Source organism: Opisthocomus hoazin, chromosome 4, assembly GCF_030867145.1.
Source record: "Opisthocomus hoazin isolate bOpiHoa1 chromosome 4, bOpiHoa1.hap1, whole genome shotgun sequence".
Classification (NCBI taxonomy): Eukaryota; Metazoa; Chordata; class Aves; order Opisthocomiformes; family Opisthocomidae; genus Opisthocomus; species Opisthocomus hoazin.
Window position 1 is genome coordinate 41,155,286 of NC_134417.1, and position 18,203 is coordinate 41,173,488.

The 18,203-nt window shown below is 45.1% G+C and overlaps 1 protein-coding gene across 5 annotated transcripts in view; it reads right to left on the reverse strand.

The window, feature by feature from the left end:
* Positions 1-18,203, reverse strand: part of AOAH (acyloxyacyl hydrolase) — a 95,327-nt gene that overhangs the window by 48,091 nt on the left and 29,033 nt on the right. For 4 of the 5 annotated variants that reach the window (XM_075418679.1, XM_075418678.1, XM_075418681.1 and 1 more), the window contains 4 exons: positions 16,834-16,929; positions 12,309-12,369; positions 11,115-11,214; positions 2,582-2,641 (listed from right to left, as the gene is read on the reverse strand). In XM_075418679.1, coding sequence (XP_075274794.1) covers positions 2,582-2,641; positions 11,115-11,214; positions 12,309-12,369; positions 16,834-16,929 — 317 coding nt within the window. Of the gene's footprint in view, positions 1-2,581; positions 2,642-11,114; positions 11,215-12,308; positions 12,370-13,555; positions 13,661-16,833; positions 16,930-18,203 lie in introns of those variants that run through there. The other variant, XM_075418682.1, reaches the window with a different exon arrangement.

The following is an 18,203-nucleotide window of genomic DNA, read 5'->3' on the forward strand; positions in this document are numbered from 1 at the left end:
CTTTCACTGTATCTCTGCATCTGGAAAAAAATACCTTTTCTTTTTCCCAAACCCACAATGATCCTATGAAATGCCCAGTAAATATGAACCCCTGGGAGCCAGACAGACCTCCCATTCTCATTACCAACAGCCATAATCACACCTCTTTTTTATGCACAGTCACACACAGCTGCCAAGCAATGATGGGGACAGCTAATTTGCAAGAACCTCTTTGGAAAGCTTTCCCCAAACATGCAATGGGGTAAACCCAACCAAAATAGCAGATATGGGAAGAACGAGCAGATATAATTTGATGTTTCTGTCCAGCATGAGTCAGAGTATAAAAGAGGCCAGGTGAATGCTTTTCTCTCTCCACTGGTGTGGATGCAGAGATGTCCTACCGCAAACAGGGCACTTCTCTATCCTCAGCCGCACATTCAGTCAGGCAACCCTCTCCCCAAGCAGTGAGAGCACCTTGGCTGCTTTGGCCCTTGCTCATTGGCACGTGTATGTGCCTGGGCAGGTGAACAGACCACAATTTGGCAGCGTTTAGTTTGTGCAAGTCATTTTCCTACTGTTACATCACACGCTGCCGCTCTGCGGTATGGGGCTTATGCAAGCACGATGCATGCTGTGCTCTCTCCTGGAGATCTTCCTTTGTGTTTCTTACTACATTGTTTTTCTGGATTTGAAATGAATTTAACTGGAATCCACCTGAAGGGGAAGTTGCGGGAGACAGTAATGCCTCTAGAAATTTTGTTCTTTTTAATTTTCTAGCTTTAAGATAAGTTTCAGCAAGGGTCACTACAGGGAACATGCTAGGAATAACTGCTGGAGAGGCCTAACCAACCACATGATACTTGTTTTAATTTGAGCTGATCTTGTATTGTGGGTTTAGAAATACATTGATTGGAGAAACCCAACTATAAACAGGGCCTTGTTGCTTCTAGCTCGCCCCTCCTGCTGGTAAATAGGCAAGTAGGAGCAGGAAGAGGCCAAGGACGTTGTAATAGAGAGCAAGGCAGGTATAGAGGCATGAGGGCATCAAGCAGCCTTGAGGATATGGGAGAGTAGAGGCAAGCTGAAAGGAGACCTCAGTGCACCCAAAGATTGGTGCCAACCATGCCACCCTGCCCAGGACAGCCTGAAAGGACACGGCATGCACAGAGCTCAGAGGCCAGACGAGGCTGGCCACGCAAGGGACATGGCCCAATATGCCAAGGGTGGATGCACGCACGAGGGAGTGAAGGAGCCCCACGTCCCGGGAGGCAGCGGCTGCATGCCGATCCCTCTCCATCCCCACGCCTGCGCCAGGGCTCTGGCTAAAGGAGAGCACCTCCTCAACTCAGAGCGTCTCGCTGCAGGTGTCAACGTGAGGACTTGCGCTGGGGGAAGGGGGGTTAGAAATTTCACGTAATTCGAGCAGAAATCTCGGGCCATCGGTAGCGCAGCGCTGAATAGGAAGGAAAATGAAGAAGATCCTGCTGGCTGCTGTTCTGTGGGAGCTGAGACCTGCCTCTCCAGCATGTTATTTATTTCCCTGGCTTGGCAATTTGGCAATTTCCCAAAGGCTAATTAGGCACCTCAATTTTCACTTCTGTGAGTAGCATCACAGTGAGGATTCAGGAAGAGGCAATATCAATAATTTCTTCACAAACAGCAAAAACATTTGCTCTGCACTAAGTGCCTGAAGACAACTGGAAGCAAACTCTATGGCTGAGCTGAGTAATAGAAGTGAACCCAGCAAAACAAAAGCTGCCCTTCGCTTCTCTGCTACCCTTTCGACATCCTCTGTAAATCTTGAAACTGGTGGGGGCGGAAAGATTTCAAATTCCAGTTTCCAAGTTTAGAGTCAAAAGCAGCCTCTCAAAAATAAAGGAAAAACATGCAAGAATTTTCATTCAGACCGTTGCTCGAGTTTCCGACAACCCCAAAGTGCAGTCACTGTGCTCTGAGGCAGTGGCTTAGTTCATGAGTTCACTCCCTCTTACATATGGCTACAAGGGCAAGACAGGCACGATAAGGGACAAGGAAGAAGCATGACGCGCAGAGGAGGAATAATAAACGCTGCAAGAAGTTGGAAGGAAGGAAAGAAGTTTCTCTGGAAGGAAGAGCACAGGGCAAGGCTGAGTGGGGGAAATCCCTGCTTTTGTAAAAAATATAACCAAAATCTATATCCACTTGTATATTTTTCGAAGGTTGGCTGCCCCCCGCCCCCAAAGGCGAACTGGGCTAATACAAGCAAGCATCTCAGTGTGAAGATAAAACTATGGAGCTCACAGATGAGATCCTCAGCTGCTGCACGAATTTCAGACACAGGTTTATGTCTTTGATGGATATAGACAGTTATCCCTACTCTACAAGCAGACTGCATTTTTCATGAGGTTTTTTTTCTGCTTTCCCATTACTTTCATATTTCCTCTCTGCTATCTCCCTCTCCTTTTCAATCTCACCTGATAGAGCAGATCCTATACCAGGTAGGAGTGAGTCAGCATTCAATTCATTGATGATTATGTGGGTTCACAGTTAGGCAGAATAAATCAGGACTCCTGATAAAATGCAAGCACAATGTAAAATGCCATGAATGCCACTGATTTCTTACCAGGTCCTTGGAAGTCTTCACAATCCTTTTTGCTTTCCTTATTGCAGTACTCAGTCCCACCTAGGAGAGCAAAAACAAGACAAAAAAAAAGATATCAGGATCACAGTATCCTACCAATTTTTCTCCCCATTTACTACATATTTTCTTAATATATCAGTCACAGCACAAAAATGATGTATGAGTCCACAAACTCATCACCAGTTACTTTTTATTGGACTAACAATCAATTCTCCAATCACCCCCTATGTAACTCCAGTTGCGAGAGTTCATTTATTTTGCTCCAGGGCATCATTTATTTCCTAAGGAAAAGTCCAGATCCATTTTAGAGCTGAGATTCATATCCTGACTGCATTGTGCAAGCTGCACATGACAGACTTCTCCAGTGACTCCTGCCGAAGAACTCATCCATTAGATGGCCAAATGAGGGTGACGCGTGCAATTATCAGTCTGACTTGCTATGGAAGGGCACAGAGGAAACATTTGGTCTTGCACAGATAAGGATTATGCTCGGCTGAGGTTCATCACAGCAGGGGAACAGCTTGCGCATGAGAAGGTACAAAGCAGGGAATTTCGTGCTGACGAACGGCAGTTTCTAAATTCAGTTACATCTCCCCATATGAAAAGAAGATCCCACAACTTCAATGAAAAAAAAAAAAGAAAAAGCTAGTCACAGGGGTCCAGGAGGGTGGTTTAAGTTTGTGCTATGGGTGCCCTGCTCATGAGACAGCCAGTTGCTGACTGCCCCTGAGACGAGCTCAGCTTGCAGGCTTGGTTGCAAACTTCAGGCAAGACCATTTGCTTTCGGCAGGGTAACACCAGTGTGCTCCCTCCTGCTGCTCCATTTTCACTTTTGGAGAATATTTTTCCATCTCAGTGGTGATAATTCCCATGTGGTGTTCTGTTTTTATTAGGCCACCTTTGCAAACAGTCATGTCTGTGAGGCAGTATCTGTGTGATGGCCTCTGTCCTTCCCCTCAGCATTCACCACAAAAAGGGCTGAAAATACTGCCCATTTGCCCTCTGTAGGAAGGAATAACTGCTTTTGTTCTGTAGGCTCCGAGGATTGTTAATAAATAAATAAGTAAATAAGAGACAAAAATTAATTACTTTTTAAAATGTTTCAAACAGAAAGAAAAACCCGATACATCACAAACACATTAGCACTTTGTTTCTGCTCAGAATCGTTAGCAAGGACAAACTGTTCTGTCTGACGATGACCTGCCTCCAGTCCCTCCTACAGCCCAGCCTAAGGACCTAACTGCTGGCTTCCCACAAACCAGGTCTGAGGCCTCTGAAGTAAAGTTCAGCGCAAGTTTATATTTAGCTGGCTGGAGCTACAGGAACTCGACATGGAAAAAAACCCTATGTTTTGGCAAGTGGCAGTATTAAAGCACTTGGAAAAAAAGAAAATATCCCTCGAGTGATGGCATCTTACCAAACAGCGGGCATGCCAGCTTGGAATATTAAAGCAGCATAGATTTGCATTTAAAGCAACCATTACCAACATTTTTTTACTGGGGATAAAATTCAGCATGTCATTATAATTGATTTAGGCAGTGATCAAAGCAAATTAATTAACTGTGATATTCAAGGGACAAAAATTTATAGTGAACAATATAAAGGGATAAGGAAGAATAAGATTAAGCAGCAAGGAACACAGACTTCTAAGTTATTGTTTTTTAATATATGTGTCACTTTAATATACGTGTTTAATATATGTTTAATTCATTGTGTCTGTCTACAGTCTTATAAAATTCCGGGTATGCCACAGATAGGTGAGAGATGCTAGGGAGGAGCCAAGATAGCATTTCCTAGTTTCTTCCCCCTGGGTAACTGCTGTCCCCAAAACCAAACGTGCATCTTGCATTTGCCATAGTTATGTTGTAGGTTACCAGCTGCTGTCATTTCTGCAATAAAATAACTTGAGAGACAGATGAGGAAAACGGCTTAGAATTGAGTACAAAACATGAAAAATTTCCAGAGAAGCAAGATTCATCAATCCCCTTCTGCTGGGCAGGGGAAGAGAAACCTCTCTTTCTCTCAGCAGCAGAGCGTGAGAAGAGGACGCTTCAGACGGCTAAAGAAATCCATCACACAGCAAGCAGAAAACCAGGGAGGAAAGGCTGAATTGCCCCCATGTGTACAAAATGCTCTCTCTGAAATGCCAAGGATGAGATTTCCCCCCCACCGCAGAAGTTACTTCAGCCAGAACTCCGGGGTGGGCTGCAGAGGACGGGCACCTGAAGCACCTGCCCGGCAGAAAACACTCCCAGTTCCATGGGTCACCTGTAAACCCTGGCTGACACCAGCACGTCAAGCCGGCCACCGAGGGCCACACAGCCCATGCAACATCTCTTGCTCCAACTCGGCTACCCAGCAGCCTCTTCGCTGTTGCGAGACTTGAAAACACCATGGAGAAAGGGGCTTTCTGGGCTCCAGCAGCTGATGGATGAATCCGCAGCTGCTGCCCGGAGGGTGTGCAGAGGTCCTGGGGAGCAGCCGGCCCCATCTGCCCGAAAAGGAGCAGCTCTGCCACCCAGCCTACTCCAATATCCACACCACGGATGGGGCTGAGCACAGGGGGGTCACCTCGGGTTTCATTCACTGCCTTCTTTCCATGGTCTCCACAGTGCCCACGTATTCCCAGTAATTAATTTTTTGCAAACAGATCTAATTCTCATTATAAACAAACGCACGAACCAACTCTAATTCTCTCTCATTTATCATCCTTGTTAGCCAGCTCTTTCCCAGGAGAGCGAATATTTACAAAACACTCCAAGTTTCCCTTCTAACTCATTTTCATCATCCTTTTACCAGGAGTACACATACCAAGGTACTGAAACCCTGCAGAGCTTGTTAAACAGCACTGGCAAAACTGGGATTTGTTCCGCAGCTCCCACCTTTCCTCTTGCAGAGACTGTAGGGTGAATCTTTACGATCGCATGGGCCAGCCAAACCAAATAATATGTGCTCTGGATGCAAAATAGGGACCTTCCCTGCAAGCTCAGATCTAAAAACGCAAGTCCTGACTTGGTCCTTTCTCCTCCCAGGGCAATTACTCTGACTTCTGCTCATCTTACTCCACTTGCAGACTTGGGACTCTGCGTGTTCTGGATGAAACACTTCAGTTTCTTTTTTCTCGCTTGCCTCTGCAAAATAACAGCCTGTATCCATGAGAGCAACACTTCCTCGTCCTCACATTTTGTCTGCCAGCCTCCCACCCCAAATGCCGCTGTGCCCCTGTGTCGCCCGAGACTTGTCTTCAGGGGTCCTGCCTGGGGCAGCTTCTGCCTCGGTGCGACACAGCTGCATGCAGCACCCTGCAGACCCCACACCACCCTGTTTTCTCTGGGTTTATTTGGTGGAAGGTTGGGGTTGTGTGGTTTAGTTTTTTGGGCTTGTTTGGTTTTTCAGTTGGGTTTTTGGTTCTTTTTTGCATTTTATTTTCTGTCAACGAAGAGGAGCAGGGAAAATTGTAAGAAACAAGTGAAAGAGGAAGAACTAGAGCTCAAACTGTGCCTTGTTCTATCGCTCATCTAGAATCACAGAATCTTAGAATCATTAAGGTTGGAAAAGACTTCTGAGATCATCAGGCTCAACTGTCAACCCATCACCACCAAGCCTGCTAAACCATGTCCTGAAGCGCCACATCTACACATTTTGAACACCTCCGGGGATGGGGACTCCACCACTTCCCTGGGCAGCCTGTTCCAATGCCTGACCACTCTTTCAGTAAAGAAATTTTTCCTAATACCCGATCTAAACCTCCCCTGATGCAACTTGAGGCCATTTCATCTCGTCCTGTTTCTGGTTACTTGGGAGTAGAGACCAACAGCCACCTCACTACAACCTCCTTTCAGGTAGTTGTAGAGAGTGATAAGGTCTCCCCTCAGCCTCCTCTTCTCCAGGCTAAACAACCCCAGTTCCTTCAGGCGTTCCTCATAAGACTTGTAAGTTGTTTCTTCAGGGCTCAGTTCTGACTGCTGCAGAAACAACTCATGGTTCAGTCGATTTTACCTACTTCCAAAAAGAAAGACTAAAACAAATGTATCTTGCTCCCCAAGGCCTAGCCTGCCTCCCAGATGCTTGCTTTCCAGCCTGGGGTCTCAAAAGAAGGAAACGGGTCCCAGCCGCAAGGGTCTACCTTTGGCTGGCAGCCAGCTTCTACTGGGAATGCAGAAGCACTCCCACCCTGGTGTTTGGTTCTGCCTCACCTCCCACGAAGCAGTTCAAAAGAGAGAGGAACAAGAGAAAATAGTGGGAGTATTTTTATTTTATGAAACCCCAAAGGGTTGTTTTTTTCCATCTGGAATTTGTTGGCTCCTACTTTATGAAAGAGCAGGCTGGCAGCAGTAATGCCCATGAAGGATGTGGCTTTTGCTTTTTACAAAGTCAGTGAGAGACCTGATAGAGGGGACATGAACCAGCATGAGTGCTTGTGGCAATAAAGCTTATTTTCTTAAGATAAAATGACATTAGCATAAATATGTACATTTTTGCTGATGTAAGATGACTCCCAGCAAAAGCCTACTACTGGAGATTAAGCTAAAGTCTGCAGCCATAAGGTCTCTAATAATCTGGAGCAGAAAAGTGATGGGGAGCAGAAGAGGGACTCTGAGAGGCAGAAAGAAGAGCACAAGCTCATTCCAACACAGACCGTTTAAGATTGCCAGCAGCAGGACTCCAGTGCTGAAGTTGAGCCATTATTCTGGCCCCAACAAAATCAATTAAAGTATTGCCATTTAACTGAACAGGCCAGCTGGCTTAAAACTGTCTAGAGACATGCTGAGAATAATCTCCTGCAAACCTGCTTGCTCCCGGGGCCAGAAGGGGAGCTTGGTAGCCAGTGTCTAAAACCCCTCACCCTATTTCAGCTCTTTTCGGTCGCTAGAGGAAGGTCCCTGTATCACAGGACCTGGTGCAGGAAGTCCTCCACCTTGTGAGCTGATCAACTTTTTTTGATTAAAAAAATATCCAGTCATCCTAAATCGGCCAGCTTGGACGCCTGTGCCCACTGTCAGCATTTTGGAGCAGTGCTGCAGCCAGTCAGGGTGTCTGCTGCTGATGTAGCTTAAACCACAACGCACACTACAGCAGCTTTAGACACTGCCCCGTTTTCAGCTACATATGGTAAGCCTACGTTTCTGAGGCACTGTATTATTTTGCCTCCTGACTTGAAGAAGCCCCCAGTGTTGCAATCTTCATACTAGAGGGTAGGGGAGAACTTCTCGTTGAGCAAGAGACGTGCAGCAGGAGGGCCTATGCATGCACATCTACCTGTGATCCCAGCCCTAGCCCAGGCTCTGCTTTACGGGCCACCGGCGGCAATTAGGGGCTCACAGGACCCCATTACGAGTGACATCTGCTTGTCGGTGGTCCAGGGGCCGCGAGTGCCCCTTCCACCCTTCCCCACCAACACCAGGGGTCTGCTCCTGATGCTGCCCACCACCGCGGCAGCCCACCTCGCCCAAGCCCCCGGGCAATGGAGCCACCCTCGCCCAGGTTAGATGCCCTCCTTCTCCAGCGCCACGTCGACAGCATTGCTCTCTGTACGAACGGAGCAATATTTTTTTATTCATAATTAGAGCTGAGTCTCCTAGAATAATTATAGAGTGCTACTGGCTCCAGGCAGGTTGGCAAAAAAATTAATTTGGGCTAATTTGTCAGAGACCAGGGAAGTATGTAGATAATGCATGTATCATTTACTCAGCTTGCAGTGCCTCCATTAAGCAGATAGTTCGCAAGGCCTTGAAACAGGGGCTCTTCCTTCCCCCAGGCACACAGCCTCACTAGAGCAACATCACAGAAACAGAACAAAATAAACTATTGACTGAAAAAATAGATACATGTTGATATTTGCCATCTTAAAGTCAATTAAAACATGAACACCATACTGCCTTGTAAGGGCAAGTAACTCTGTATTTATTTTATCCCTTTGCCAGTACAAATATGACACTAATTCTGAGCAAATGGGCATCCAAAAGCCTAAATTAATAAACAAAGTACCTGAAAATCAATAGAGGTGAACAAAACAGTCAACAGTATTAAAGTTGTTCAAACACTTGGCAGGGGACTGAACCAACATTTGCAGGCTTGTATAACTGAAGTGATCAATCAAATTACAAACCAAAGAAGCAAATGTCAGGTAAACAGCATTTTATGCATCTGTGTCTCTGACTGCATATTAATTTCTTTACCCATAATTTGTCTTTACTCAGTCTGACTTGTCACAGAGTTATTGTGGGCAATTTATCAACCACTTGAGCATGAACTCTAAGCAGTGCTCTTCTCCTCCCATCTCCCCCAGCCTCCTCATGCTGTCTCAGGGCACCGGGAGAGCTAAAAAGGAGGGCACAGTTGGGGTAGAAAAGTCGTCTTGTTGGCAGAGTTCCATTATTCCTGGTGAGAAACAAATACACCTTGACAGAAAAGAATCTAACTACCGCTTGGAAGGTTTGCTTGAGCCACTCACTCAGAGGGACAGTCACCAGGCCATGCAAATGAGAGTCCAAATTTTGTTTAAAAAACAAAACCAAAAAAAAGCCATCATCAGTTGTTTTCCTTGCGGAAAGTACAGTCACTGGAGCTGTCGCTGGAGGTGGAAGGAGTCAACAGCTTAGTCCCACACCTGCTCTGAGAGATGGGAAGAGCTAACCAAGGATTTGACAGCAACCCTATGAGTGGCAGCCTGTCCCCTCTGGTTGACAGGCCAAGCATTTCTGCACAGATCTTCTAATTCCTGCACAGGAGCCACCTCAGTTTAAGCAGCCCCTCTCTCCAGACTCGTTAGTTTTGCTCACTGTGCAGCCACAGAGAGTCCATCCCTCTCTTTAAGTGCAGTTCGTTGCCTGCATCCTCTCTCACTCCAAGACACACCTTGCACTTCTGCCACCAGCAGAAGTCAGCGTGTGGGCTGGTTTCTACGTTTATTCCCTCACACAAGCAAGTCCGCATGAAAATCTAACTCTCAGGCTGGCAGCGCGGTGCACATGTAGCCACCGTTGCTAGAGCCCCTGCTGTCCTCCTGGGTGACCTCCTACACTGGGGGCTTGGGGAGCCTGCCAGCCTTTGCCATACTCTCACCTTTACCTTCAGGACTCCTAATTTTTTAAAAAACAAAAAGGTTCCACAGTCACTGGCAGGGTCTCTGCTGCTGTTACAAGTACAGGGGAGCGAAAAACCATGCAATTATCAGGGCAGAAAGTGCTGGAGACTCACAAATGTGTGTGGGGTGAGTAAAGACCTGGTAATTATTAAAAGAGAGTTTGCAATAGAGTAGCTCTGATGTACCTTGGGGAAGGGTGGAAGGACCCATGAACTGCATTACCAGTTCAGACGCAGAATTTCTGAAGAAACCGGTTTGATGAAGTTTGAGCAACATTCTGGTTGAGTCAAGTCAGTGTGGGCCCTCTCTGCTGCCTGCACTCATCTTCTTTCACTCCTGCCTGGCTGCACACCCATCTATCTCTATGTTGGCATAGCATGGAGCGTAATAGTCATATGGGACATACACCTGTTATAAAACAAATGCTACTACCATTCTTGGAAGGCAAATGTTTCTCCAGGTCTTAATATTGGTAGAACTAAATCCATCTTGGAGATGAACCACAGCTCACTGAAGCCCATGAAAAGGCTCTGACTCATTTCAATGGCTGTTGGATCAGGCCCTGTGTAAAACATTTTACGCAAGCCTTTGGAAATCAAACATGTCTTTATCCACTCAGATTCAGGGAAAAAGATTTCCAAAAACAGATGCCTAAATGAATCACTTGCTTTTTGACACTGCCAAACAACCATCACTCACAGGTTTTAGTGTGACCAGGACTGCATGATGACTGGAAAAAAACCCAAGCCCCACAACCAAAAAAATCCCCAAACAAACTGTAGCTGTCTAGATACCTCTGCAGATATGCATGTGTCTGAGTAGCAAAGGTCTAGAACACGCGGCCAAGTTACGGTGGCATAGCAAGTAACTGTACATCACAAAAGTGGTGGTAAGTAAATATGTTTCCATCCTGCAGCAAAAGATTATGCACATTAGCTTAAACTTTCTTGCACTGCAGACTAATCCAAGTCCAACAGCCCTGCATTTGCAGCGGGTAGCTAGCTCCTGTGCAGGCTGCCACAGCAGATCTGGCAATGCGGAGGTAAGTCGTCATGCCGTGGTAACGCAGTGGTACAGATGAACCTCAGCCGAGTATCTCGTTTGGGGTTATCGTACTGCTTAACAATAAAGTCTGGAGAAAGTGAGATTTTGTTTTCCCCACTCTTCTTCTCTGACTCAGACCAGTACAAGAGAATTTGGCCTTGTAATTCCCACTCTCCGACAACCCTGTTGTTGATACTCCACACAGCTACTGCATGTTATGGACCTTCCATTCAAACAGACATTTTCTACAAGTGTCCACACTCAGAATGCTCAAGTTTATTTCGCAGACAATGCATGTGCGCTGGAAGCCTCTGTACTCTTCAGTTCCAGCTTAAAAGACCTTCCAATATCAGAAGCTTTGAAAAAAGTGGAAAACCGACTCACCTTTGGAGGAGCATAGAGATGACAAAGCGGCTGTCCTGGATTCTGTTTACACAGCTTCAAAGAATGGCAGACCACATCGGCATTCATTTCTCTGTCTATGCTGAAGGAAATGGTGCATAAACAAAGACTATTATGTTCTCCTGGGTGCTTGAAAGCCATTTCCATGGGAAGCTAAATCCCTTAATGCCAAACAATAACCTCAGCTCGCTTCACTGTGGCCTGTAATCGCTGCTTCGTACGGTATTGGGTCCTAATGAATTCCCACCACAGCATCCTACTCAGCATTTAAAAGTGGAACCCAGGATGACGAAAAAGCACCGTGTTTTATATGCAGCACCTGAATCAAATACATTATGACTGTTCTGTTCTTTAATCAATCATAAGTCTGACGAAGATTTAAAGGTTAAAGTTAATGCATATGCAATTTGGCACATATGAATGTTCAATCATTAACTCAAGAAAATAACCAGAAATCCTTTAAAGATCCTTAACCTTTAATCACCAAGCACAAGTGCTAGGACTGCTTCTTTCTTTTTGGGACATACCTCTGGGCTAATCAGGAATTAAATTAAAATGTTTGATTATAGCAATTCTTAGTCCTGTAAGCACTTTGCAGTCCCTTGGCTAGTTTTAAAAATAAAAATAAAACCCTAAGGAGGAAGAAATTCTAGCAAAAGCTCTGTTAATTAAACTAAGAACTTCCAAAGAGAAATCAAATGACCTACATTTTATCTTTTTAATCACTTACATTACTTAGCAGGCTTCCCCAAGCATGTGTATCAAGGTTGGCGCTGAGAGCATGTAGGGGCTGACAATTAGAAAGTTTGATTAAAGGTAGAAGGGAAAGCAAGAGCCAGGTATTACAGTAGTATGACTCTGTAGAACCTGTCTCGCACACAACGGGTTATTCAAATTCCTCCCTCAGCCAGATGAGCTGAATTTCAAAAGATAATTACACCAGGTGGGGCTGATCTGAGATTCAAATGGAGTATGAACATGGTTACCAGTGGCAGCCTGTGTTTATTCACTCAGAAATAGTTATGTCAAATGCCAAACCAGAATCACTCTCAAGCACCTCTTCTTTACTAATAATGTGATTTTAAGAATGAAACCCCTGCACTTTGATCCGACAGCACATCTGTACATGTGAGAAACAAACTAAGCAACGACCTGAGAGGACACAGCAATACTTACAGTTCAGCTATGTGTGGTCCGTAAAGTTCTGCAAGTACATAACAGAAACCTTGCAATTTTTCTAGAAAACATAAACTTTTTTAAGTAATTGAGCACAGTGAAACTGATTTTATAACAGTCAAAATACATCAGGAGTTGGTTCATGAAGGTGAACGCTGATTTATCTTAGAGGAAGGCATGTGAATCTATGACCTGAATATGGCACCAGAGAATGGGAAAACCTGAATTTCTAACCCTGCCTAAAGCCCTTCTCTGGATTTAGGCAAGCCACTTCATAAGGACTGAAAAGGATAACTAGCATTTGCTAAATATTCTCAGTATGGCATCACGAAAAATTCGAAAGAAATCATACATGCTGCAGCATCTTCTAGGCAGTTTAAACAAACAGCTCAGTAGCTTTGCAAGAAGAAAGAAAACAAATATATAAATCAAAATGCAGAAAGTGATGTAAGGCTTGATGCTACTGCTAGAGCTGCCTTGGAACTTCTTGGAGTTTGTGCGAGTTAAGGGAATTTGTCTTGTGTAGAGCAGGAGTTGTGCAGGAATAATTGCATTTAAACAAACATTTGACACTTTTCGTTTGTCTTCCTTTCATCATGTGCAGCCGTGTGCCTTTTCAGGGTGCTGCCTCAGGTGGCCTCCTTTCATCTGGGCGAAGCACGCCCTCCATGCCTTCCAGAAGACAGCTCATCAGAGATTTCTTTAAGGTACTGTTGTAAAAAACAGTGGTCCCCAGGCCCGAGCGAAGACACTTGTGGGAAAGACTGGGGGTCTGAATACAGGTAGGGTATGATGGTAGCACTGGTCTGAGGGTTCCCACAAAGGAAAATTGACTGTTTCTTGGCCTGAAAAGACAAGAGCTTGTTCACCACACACACAGCCTGCAAAGGAAGTGTCAGGACTTGTATTGGCAGGGGGTGTTGTGAAGAGTCACGAAGAGGCAGGTTCATACTAGTGCAGTGACAGCAAACTTGAAGCTCCTGAAATTCCTGATAGATGTCGTTTTCTCTTGCACCTCCATTACCCAGACAGATAACTATCTGTGCTTGGGGAAGAAAACATAGAGTATCCCCATCTTTCCCAAAGAAAAGCCTTAGAAACTCTCAAAGCAGCCACTTCCCTCCAACTTTGGGCTGAATATTCAATTTTAACTATTGTCAGGCTGGACATGTGCAGGGCCGGAGCTCTGCTGCCTACAAAGTGGGCAGTTTTGCTCCGGGGTGGGTACAAAACCTCGTGTCACTGACCCCATCAGCAGGCACAGGCGTGCTCTCCCTCCTGCAGCTGTTCTCCTGCCAGGACAGCAGACACCCCAACCTGCGCCCAAGGGAGGAGGATGGGACCAGAAAGACCTAGCAGGAAATAAAAAGATAATTTCCTCAGCACCCTCCTACTCATACAGTGTTGCAGGCAGCTTTTGTAACTATGATAGCTGATTTTTCTTCTCCCATGCCAGGTGCTTTATTTCAATCAAGTTATTAGCTTCGTTTCTTTGCCTCCTCTGTCACATAACTCCTCTCTATTGGCTCTTTAGAAGCAATATGCAAGTTAAAAATTGGTCTCCTGGCTAGAATTAGATTTCATTCTTGTTCATCTAAAAGGAAAGACATCACAGGCATCAGTAAACCTGCGTTTGGTATCATCGCTGATTAAAATACCCTCTGATGAGGCCTGCCCGCGGGGCACCTGGCTCCGCAGAGTAGCCCGCAGAAGAAGGTGGCTGGCTTGCCCAGCACCTCCCCAGTGCATCGCAGGCAATGGTCTCCTTCTGGGTTTCCCAAACCAGCTGGTTTCCATAACGTTTCTGGCCCTGGAAGAGCCAGCTGGCTGTTGTCACCTGTCCTGGTGGCTGCGAAGAGGGGAGGATTTGGCTGGCTGTCAGGTCTGGGGAGATGATGGGGGGGGTCTGCTGGTCACAGTAATTTCTAGGCGCTGATTTCCTTATGCACATAGGAAGCTTGACATGTAATTACCCCACGGTGTAACAAATGATGGGTGGTAAAAAGAACAGCAACAGCATAAAATTATTGTTGCGCACGTACAGTGTTCTTGGAATATACAAATGCCGGCTCTGGCTTCCAGCAAACCAGACCCAAGCCATGGGCAGTGTTTACAGGACTTGCCCTCCGAGCCAGCCTGCATTCAGGCTCTGCTAACACACACAAGGAGAGGATATTGCAGAGAGAAAGCTCTGTTAGGAAGAAGCTGCATAAGTGAGAAAGGAGGGGAACAGAAAGAAAGAGAAAATTATGAATTACTTTGTGTGTTCAGGGGCAAGAGAAGAGCTTAAAACGAACTACATGCTGGAAAATTTAGAGAAAATTTAGAGTATACTTGCTTTTGCCCTGCTTCAGGTAAAAGAGATCCCCTAAACTGCCTGGTTCTTACATGATAAAAATCCAGAAGGTTTTCCTTTATAGCTTTGTAGTCCTAGAAACACAAATTCTGGCTGAATCCCAGAGGATAAATATTTGCAAGAAAGATGGTATTAATCACTTTGCCATTTCCACTTGATCTCTAAGGTGTTTACACAGCAGTGGTCGACACATGACTCAGAGGCAACGTCGGAGGCAGACGGTCTCAAAGCACATTTCGGGTATCAGACACTGTTGTTTCATCAGGCAGACAGCCAGTATCCAGGTAAACACACATTCTTGATAACAACATCTCTTACACCGTAAACACTGCCCATTCCTCCAGACCTGGCCCTTCTGTCTGCTCAAGAGCCTCCTTCACTCATAGCATTACTGTTCTCATTTTCATAGGTTTATTGGCCGTGTTGTCTGAATCACACACTTTGCAAACATTTCCATATAAATAAGGATGCGATTGTGTTTTCTACACAGCCTGTGGGGTTGAGTGGGATTGACACGTACTGAATTTTTCTCTCTTTTCCTCTAAACAGTTTTTGTTCTTGATCATCGTATAACTTCACTGAGGGCTTGATCCAATCCCAACTTGACTGTAATTGAAATTATAGGAGGCACTCGGAAAAAACACAAGAGTTCTTATTCCTTCTTTGGCCCTAGGAAAAGCCCTGGTGCCATTAATTTGTTGCTGTTATTCTTGCAATCAGTCATAGGCATGTGCGTAACAATGAAATTGTTCCTTCAGGTGAAATGGCACAGCCAAAACTTTTCTGTTGTTTCAAGCAGCAAGAGGAAGCTGTTGACTGGTGCTGGGCTGCAGCATTCACCTCCTGGGAGAGGATAAACCAGGTTACGCAGCAGATCCCATTTAACCCACAGGGTTTTTCACTCCTTTCAAGTTCAGGGTCAGGTTTTTTTTCTGTTGGGTGTATCCATGCATCTCATAGAAGGTAACCGGATTACACAGATTTAACTAAAGGGATAATAGGATTTTCTGTGTGTAAAGAATGGCAGCTGAAAAGAAATATCTTGACATGTCACAGGAACAAGGTCCACTGAGTGAATCATGAACACAGAGGTAGCATGTCATATTTTAAAGAAGAAAATTGTATTTTAATAGCAGGATCAGTGCTTCTAATTGTAATTTCATGGTTACGTGCTTGTAATTTAAAACACTGAGGATACGACTTGTGGAACAGAAATCAGATAAGCGTCATTCTATCAGTGAATGAATCCCAGCAATTACCTCTCTGCCCCATCCTGCATCGGGAAATACTGTCTGGGAAAGGATGGAATTAACATTCTACACACATCTTCTGGGAAACTAGGGTCTACAGAGCACGATGGTTTCTCAGAGATACAATTCATGGAGTCCGATATAAATGACTTTTCAATGAAGATGACTTATGATTATAAGCCATCTTTTTACATTTATAAGATTAAAAAGATGCCATGAATGTGAGATCTAGTTACTTAAACAGTTGTAGGATTGGTCTGTGAGGCACAAAGCTATTCTGGCATTCAAACAGTTCTCTATTTAGAGATGTGCATTTGGACAGCTAAGCTCCCTTGGGCAGATAAAATAAGGGGCAGAAAAAAGAGAAGTCTACATACATTCATACGGAATAGCTATAGCTTTTGAAATTTGTATGATCAGTTACTTTTCAGTAGCTTGTCTGCGTAGACCAAACGCTCACATCTCAGACCTGTCAACCTCCGCTCATTTTGGAGATTTTACAATAGTGGCTTCCTCTACCTGCTGAAAAAATTTTCACCCTCACAGCTGCTATAAGAACACAAACCAACAAGAAAAAAGAGTGGCTGGGCATAGAGCGAATCTATTCCTAAGATGCTAACAAAGAGACAAAGTGGAGAAAAAGGTAGGGAAGGGGTCTGGGTGCGTTAGTGCTCACATGCATGTGGGCTTAATACAACCCCATTTGCTCTAACTTTGGGACAAAATCCTAGCTCTGAAGCCAAGTGAGCCACACCACTGACTTCCCTGCAGACAGCACCTTGCTATCGTTCAGCTGCATTTATTTGAGATGCTGCACGAGAAGTGGATAAAGCCTTTCCGGACTCCACGTGTGAATTTTTAATTAACAGAGAAATACAGCAGTACCAATGTAACATATGGCAAATTATTTGGTACTTACCAGGTATGTAGTTGCACAGTCTCTCCACGGCTGCCTTTACTGTACTGTTGTGCCACTCTGCAAGCTGTTCAATTACAGACACCACAAGCACGCACCCTTCAAACAAACAAAAAAAGCGAACACAGTTATCTGTGAAGTGTGATGAAGGACCCCATGCCATGGAATTATTTCAGGCGTCGTTGGGCATTTAATTTCTTAAGACGCTCCATGGCAGAGGAGTGTTCAAGGGGAAAAAATATCTGTGAATTTCTGTCTTTATTCAAAACCTGTAAGTTATCACCGAGAGGATGCTGATGCCAGAGTAGCACACAGAACAGCCTGGCATTTATAGCACTGGATGTTGCTCCTGAAAAAAATTATTTTATATCCTTTCAAGGATGAAAATCAAGGAGCCCGGGGGGGAAAACACCCACTGTTAAAGCTGCCTGCTTGGCCACCTCCTCTCTCGTTATTTCTCACAAGAAAAAAGGCACACGTCTCTACCTGATGGGACTTCTATACCTCTCCACAAAAGCTACGCGAAGAACTACTGACACTGAGAAACAAACGGTTGTGACTGCCTGCAGAAGAGACGTCATGAAGCAGCTGTATGTGCTGACAACTGCAAAGCATCCACGGCATCATTTCTTCACGCTTTCCTCTGCAGCCCAGTGGTGCTTGGCACGCACAGGGCTGCTGGGCCCAGCTACGCATTTGCTAAAGCCAAAATGTCTTCTGACTTTATTGTGCTCTCCTTCTGTGGTTGGAAAGAAACCACTTCCTGTGACCTAAGAAGCTGGTTATTTCGCATCGTTAATCTGGGTGCAAGCAGAGCTAAAGCCTAGCTGGTCCTTAGACTAGCTGTGGCTGAGACCCGAGAGCTTGTACACCGTAGTGAAGAGTTTCATGAAACATACAGCACTTTTTCTATTATTTTTCAAATGAAGCAGGTTCAGTGTGATCCCCACATAGCAAATCATTTAAAATCCACGTGATGACCATAAGTGTTTCATTTCAAGATGATTTTCAATTGCTGTTGGCCAGCATTATGCTTTCTCTTTCTGCAGTGGCTTCACCATTTTGTAAGGAAGCCACATTTGGTGATGCAAAGTCTGACCGAAATAGTCAGACTTGGCAGCCAACGTGAGGACCCAGCCTGCTCTCAAAGCCTGTGTAACAGAGGTAGGTATCCCAGGTAGCCAGAAGACACGGAGCCAGGACACCAGTTTCCAGCACCCTGAATAAAGATTTCTCTTTGAAATCCCTGTAGCTGAACCCTGTTTCCTCCCTGCTGCAAGAAATCTCAGCTCTCAGGATTTGCTTTGACGCAGTCTGGTAATGGAGGTGAGCTGCAGCACTTGGATGTGGATGGAGATCCACCTTTTCCCAAA